We start from the raw sequence: 7,291 nt of genomic DNA on the forward strand, positions 1-7,291 counted from the left end.
CACAGATTCATTTAGTGTCTTATTTTCCTTCCTCGAGTCGAGTAATATCAGCCCTCATTCCACTGCAATAAGTAGTAGTATCAGAATTTTGAAAAGTCATTACAGCTATCTAGTATTGTACAGGAAGCTGAATAAGGTAATGATGATGTGTATGGTATCAAACCGAGTGAACCACACAAGGAATGTCGAGATCTCGAATTGAAGCCTTCCAAACATACCGAGTACTTAATAGGTTGGTAGGGTTATCAACTATCAGTACATGAATTTTGTATACAAAAAAGTTTGTTACATTCGGACGAGAATAAATGAACGGTAAGCGTTAGGAATTACTTATGGACTAATGTTATACAAATATTCGTATTCCCTTTATTATAAGCTTTTATTTGACCTATTGACTATTATCATACGATTTATTATTCTTGAGATATTCACAATTTATTAGTTACAGTTTCTCACAACCAGGCACTTGTTGTCTTGATTTTGCACAAATGTTATTTCCTATTTTATGGTGCGATGTGCTCTGATTTGTTTGTATACAAACGCAGTATGTTTGAAACATATGATTCATATAGCGGAGGATGAGATTGGCGTTCTCGACTTACCAGGCAGGGCTAGGAGGAAAAGGGTCCAATCGGATTTCTAGGTTGCTCGTACTGGTGCATGCGTCATTAGTTTGGTCGAATAAGTCAGTGTACTAAATTGGAAATCGCATAGCTAAGGACAGACCAAAGTTACATACAGAACTGAGTGATTCCTACTTTCAGCCAGGGTGTATTGTACAACAACGAAGATTGAAGTGAGACGTAAATCTGCACATGAATGTCTTCGTCTTGTGACGAGGAAAAATATACCATACACAATAAACTTTCAAAATATTTACAGTAGTTTGAAGCGTACTTCACGCTTCAGCTGTAAAACACTTCTGAATATTGTAATTAATCTACACATATCCGAAAACAAGTGGTAGTCAGAGTAGTGCAGAAAAAGTGACATTTCCAACTCCAGTAACCAGGTAAGACTACACGATGTTAGTTTAGAGTACATTGTGATTGGTGAGACCAAAGCAGTTCTAAGTCAAGAATAAAATGCCTAAGTTGTGTAAGATTCCCGATACAGGCATTTATGACTTCAAATACAAGTGGTTGGAGACACTAAGAACAATCAGACTGATAAACCTATTTGATTGTCTGCAAATCAAGGCCTTACTATTATATATGGCTATAAACCTTTCTTACCACTGAAATGATTTTCTTCGTCTTACAGTGACTTGGAATCCTAGTTAAAAGTAACGTGTTTCTGTCACAACTTAGTCTTTAGGTGATTTTTCTGGAGATAAAAAATTGAAAACTAACTGAATTCGAACTGTCAACTACGCACGGCGTATCAGCCGAGTCGCGTTATAACAAAACCACCTGGCTGTCGAAATCTCTATAGATGTGACTAACAATTCGTTAACATTATTCTAGTACTGAAGCAGGAGGCAGTATCTTTGGGAAATGCCATGGGCACCGACTAGTTTTGAATTAAGCACTCAACTCTTTATGCAACGCTACTAAGCAGTCATTTTTTATTAGAAACTACTAGAAAACACCCGTGTTACTGAGCATAACCAACAGTCGTATGATTTATGAATAAACATTAAGAAAACGGCAAATCTTGGGTCATTGTGATGGGAATTTATGGGTCTTTTAATTTCTGATCTAATCTGGATTCGTAACAAAAGCTAATAGACTCACTAACAACTTATCCGTTTTTTGTTACCCATCCACTATATTTCAAGAAAGCGTTTTCCTGCTAACCAGAACAAACTAAAGGGATAAAGTGAGCTAATTGAAACCATACTGAGCAGTGAGTTGACACACATCCTGGCTAGGCTCCACGTTGACTATGACTGGCAGATAATGAACCTGACTGGGCAACACAATAGGCTAAGCAACAACCAAGAGATAGTACAGAAAATGAACAAAAACCTCGAACTACAAAATGTTTTATACTTAGAAACCGACAAAAATATTTTAAGAGGAAACTGTCTTTTGCAGAAAAATTAACAAAAGTTGCTAAAACTGATAAACTGCAATGGAATCAGAAATTACGAAGAAAGCTGTTCAGTTTTGATATTTTTACAGAAGTAAGCAGTCAAAAAGCTATCGATATGTTTGTTGCTGATACAACTAAGAGTAATAAATTTGGATTACGCTTCACCTGATTTAGTTTGACAGACTATATAATGTCTAGTCCTAATATAAAAGGCGTTGCTAAATCGAGAGTACGAAACCATGGTTACTGAGTTGCAAAAGATATCGACAGTGGATCATGATAGACATTCAAGTGATTTAAATACAAATTATCAGTTGATACAAGCTAACATTTTCATAGTCGCTTAGGTGAGTCCAATTTGGTGGTGAAAATAGAAACAATACTACGATTTTAGCCTACATCTGCAAGCGAAAACAGATTTCGATTTAAGGTTAAAACCCACGCTATAGAGATAAAGCTTTTTAATCTGCTTTGCCAATAATAAGATATAGCTCAGACGAATATAACCGTAAAAAGTAGACTAGATCCATAAAAATAACATATTATTTGATTATTCGCCTATATGTTGGGAATTTACTACAATTAACTTATAGAATTAACAGAAAAACTAGATATTCGACTTGAAAGCTATGGTTTCGCATGAACTCGCAACCTACTAAGAACTTTACAAATCACATTTCTACTTTTGAAGAGTGATGATAAGCCAACCTCAACTTATAAAAGAAAAACTAAAAATCTACTTACAAAGGTATTAATTTTATTCACAAAACATGACTGGCTGACTAATGTTAATTATAACAAGCATGATCTCACTCGGGAATACAGCTGCAAAATTAGGGCTTGTATTACAAGCTAATGATTACATATTGGAATAAATAATCGGCTATATACAGAAACGATCAGCAAGGTCACATGAACTTGAAGATTATCTAGCAGCTAAATTGTGCATTTAGAGGGGAAAAGCCGGGCATATGCACAAAACAATAACATAAAAATCCTAACCAACCATAAGTCCAATGCCAAAAGAGTATTTGGCTTTTACTTGGTTGCACATTGCACATAGAGAAAATGTGAAAGGAAATGGAGTTAATTTTTTTTCTAAAGAGGAAGCTATATTCCAGTTAGAGTCCATTTGTGCTTTAAAGGTGACATTTGCTTTGGGAATTTCATACTTGTAACCTAAAGTGGTAGTATTTGATTGCTGTTGATAATTGGATTCAAACTCTGCTGCCAACTGAAGATTATCGTCAACTTGAACATGGAAACTACTGTGAAACGAACTTTGCCAAGGTCGGATAGTCGCAGCACCTTGCCAATGTGAAGATGTGTACTTCGCACCAAAGCTAAAAACACCGTCTTGCCCTGCAGGCAGCTGGGGAGAGCACTGATAAAAGAAAGCACTTCCAAGAGCTAATCGTTTTGTGATTTGACGCATTACATCTAGTGCAGCCATGCACTGACCACGACCAATATCAGGATTAATAAGAGTTAAAGACGCTTGAACTTTCGGTTTGCGATACTCTACACAAGCTTGTTGTCCCCCAAAGCGGTGACGTTGGAGCTGAGCGATATAGCGAACATATACTGAAGGAAACATTCGATGTATTATTTGGGCCTGCATATTCCCGTTGGGCTGAAGTTCACTCATGAAAACCGGATAACTTTCTGTATCTGAAACTTTGTTGTGTCCGACATACGTAACACCGAAACGGTAACCCGATTGTTCATCAGAATTTAGTGAAACAGAGTGGTTTACTTGAAAGTTGGGGGAAAGCCCCTTATTAACAACTAGTCTACCACCCTCAAAAGGCACGGGGAATATGTCATGGGCTTTATTGTGAATGTTCTCGACAGTTCCAGGGCCTTCGACGTTCGGACGCTCTTGCGATTGTGTCGTTTCAAGCTCAGCAAATACATCATCCCTGGGAGTGGATGCATGCACTGCATTGCCCATAATTCTAAACAAAACAAGACGGATTAATAAGGCTAGGGAGTTCTTGAGATTCAATTAATTTATTAAATAAAGATAAGGTCCTAAAGAACTACCCTACACACACGCTTACATTTGATATAACCCGCGGAAGGAAGTGCCAATTTAAACACATGTGTGAGAAATCATTGTGTGCTGATGAGTACGAACAATTCCTAAAATCTTTTGCAAAAATGATGGGTTAAGAATTTGTTGCGCAGTAATATGGCTTTTAGAATTTTCTTGTAGGATAATGTTGAAGTAGCTAGAAAACTGCATCACTGGTTCATGTTCGTTAAATATTAACAACGGAAATACCGAAAATATACACGTATTTGTATTTGGGTGTTTGCGTTGTCTACAACCACGGTAATGATCATTGACTAAGCTTGATGTAATTTAATTGCATGAAAGAGATAATCGGATCAAGAAGTGATGTGAAAGACCTGTTATAGTAGTTACAATACTCATGGGTTGCCAAGACTTTGATGCAGTAAAGAAATCCACAAAATAATATGTTCTGTAAGTCTTCGAAATTGAAGCTAAACTCATTAGTTTTAGTGGACACATCCAGCTGCAGGGGTCGATCACGCATCTTCATCAAACCACGAGTGATAGGCTGTGTTACGCATCTTCTACAACCGTAGGCCAGCTTAGATCAGACGCTTCTCAAAACATCGATAGCCTTTCAAATATAACTTCGAACCTGTTCACTTCTAACTTCTGATTTGTCTAGTTTGGCATACTTTGATTATAAATGTGTTACTGGCAAAGGCGTTGTGACATCTTTAAAGAAAAGCCTAGAAAAACACACATCAAGATATGAACTAACAAAAGCCTTCCGAATGAGTCAACAGAAATATACTTCTTTCCATAATATTGCTTCCATCAGGATATATATCTGATATTGTTGATCTTCCTCTATATTCATAAGGAACTTCAATAATATATGTTATACCAAATTTAAGCCTAGTATTTTTCATATTTCAGCAGGCCCCTCATCAAAAATGAAAAGTTTCATGACGTATCATATCAATGTATGGGATAAATAATTCGTTAGTCTATATTCCAAAGGAAAGCATGTCATAAACTGCACAAAGATACACACAATGCCTCTTCAAAGTTGAAAAATCTCTTCAGCGCTCAGCAGTCAAGACTGTAGCTTAAACACGAGTAGTGTCTTTTGAGGAGTTTCTGCAGCAAATTACATTCTATTAAGCTCAGTAAAATACTTTGTCTGGATATGTCTGTATTTGTGGTGTCCGTCAATGGATAAAGTGACTAATTCATATGTTGTACAGGTTTTGGGATTTATTTGTTTGAACCAAGCTTTGAACATGATTTTTTCACAATTTAGACCCATTAATTTTGTTTTCTCTTTTTCTTCGATTCGGATTTTTGCAACATATGCTCTGTAAACCTTGAAATTTGAAACTGTCAATAAAATTGTTATAAGAACTAACTACACTGATGCTACGCGATTCGCTAACAAAATTGGCAAATTTGGAGCTTGAAATCGTAATTGACTCGTTGTCTGATCGAAGGCTGGAAATGCGTTGGTAGACCTTCCCTTAAGAACGGACCAGATTAAGAAATGCAAAAATAATGACAGATTGCATGTTACTGAATTTGTCTTTGAAGCTTAAAAAAATTCACGTACTCAGCACTTTGTTTTAAAACGTTCGATTGACTTTACTTGATTCTCGTATTCTCTCTTAGAATTACAAGACTGATTTTCCCTGCGAACGCCCCAAATAAATGTTAAATATCTCACGCTCATCGTTGGCCTCAGTCTCGTATGCAATACCGAGTGGGGTATTGCGATTAGACATGCTTATAATCGTTGGTTTGGAAATTAGTTTAGACTAGAATTGCATGTACATTCAATGACTTTTGTGATGGCAAAATAAAGACCACAACTGGTTTTTTTTACTTATAACGCTTTACATGTAATCACATTTGTATTCAATATCTGTTGTTTCTCCATATCAGTGATAACAAACTGATATAATTGTTTGGTTGTACTGATGCACACACTACAGCTGTTATTAGAAATAAACACTATCTCTATTGTTCTACTTTATTGGCCACAGACTGTGATTTAAGATTATAAAAGTCTTATTACGTTCTTTTAAGCTGTTCTATACCACGTTGAAGTTTTGACCCAGATTATTACTGAACGATATTATTTGATATAATCTTTCTCGTTATGCTGCTGCTGCCATTGTGACAACTTAAGTTGATTGGCTGTGAGTTAACTGCAAATATCTAAATAAATTTCAAGACATTAAGGCTCAAGTAATCATTCAGTTTCTCATTTTGTCAAAGAGTTATATTTCCTATTATTTTGTATTGAACTTTGAAGGCCTTAGTGTGTTTGAAAAACCAACCCCACGTTCCGCATTATTTTCAGGGCTTACAGAATAAGGACCTATCCACTACTTCGGTTTCGTTTATCAGTAGAACGAAGGGTACCCATCGACGCGAAATCGGTGCGCATTATTTTGAACATACGTTTAATGTCGGTTTCGCACATTATGTTTTACTTGGTCGTAGAAGTAGACCTTCCGATTACCTTTAATGTAAATTTCGTATACATATATTCATATATATCAGTATTTTTTCATCATAAATTATTCGTGTTGTGGTCATTATTTTACATCGTTCATATTATATTGATATACTGGTCATATACAATGTGTCAGACACAATCCAAATCAAAAGACAGGAGGATAAATTTAATGTGTTGCCGGTAGAGTTTGACACTACTATTACAACGAAAGTCCGACTCTCAGAGTTTGATCATAGTGACTCCAAATTGTGGTTTGCTCAAACAGAGCATTCTTCCACGAGACACAATATTAAGTCTGAGGGAATTCGATATCGAGGTGTATGTACTCTCCTCCCTCCCTCAGTCTCCCAATGAGTCCGCGACTTAATTGTAAGTCTACCAACACCACAACCATACACCGTTCTGAGAATAGCGATAATGAACCGTCTATATTTATCAGATGGCCAAGGAATCCAAAGGCTTTTCCACGGAGGAACATTAGATTATATGTCGAAACCATAATTCGTACATCACCTCTCAGCCTTAGTGAGTGACAACACTGTGGGCAAAGTAGTACTAAAACAAGGATCGATATAAACTCTCCCGTGCTACGTTCAACACTACTTGAATCCTTAAGACTCGAGCACCTCTTTATCTCACTTAGCGCGTGCTGAAGTAGAATAGTGAATAGAGGTCCCCCAGCTGGATCAAGTACGATACATCATACACGAAAA

At 36.5% G+C, this 7,291-nt stretch overlaps 1 protein-coding gene across 1 annotated transcript; it reads right to left on the reverse strand.

The window, feature by feature from the left end:
- Window positions 1-2,694: 2,694 nt before the first annotated feature.
- On the reverse strand, window positions 2,695-4,126 carry TOMM40L (Mitochondrial import receptor subunit TOM40B). Its single transcript, XM_051215996.1, has one exon. It carries the CDS (start codon window positions 3,989-3,991, stop codon window positions 3,035-3,037), a length of 957 nt encoding a protein of 318 aa, XP_051066543.1. The 5' UTR covers window positions 3,992-4,126; the 3' UTR covers window positions 2,695-3,034.
- Between the last annotated feature and the right edge of the window lie 3,165 nt (window positions 4,127-7,291).

This window comes from Schistosoma haematobium, chromosome 4 (genome assembly GCF_000699445.3).
Source record: "Schistosoma haematobium chromosome 4, whole genome shotgun sequence".
NCBI classification, from domain to species: domain Eukaryota; kingdom Metazoa; phylum Platyhelminthes; class Trematoda; order Strigeidida; family Schistosomatidae; genus Schistosoma; species Schistosoma haematobium.

Coding starts and splice junctions, on each gene's coding strand:
- TOMM40L (XM_051215996.1), bottom strand. CDS start 3,991: ATGGGCAATGCAGTGCATGCATCCACTCCCAGGGATGATGTATTTGCT.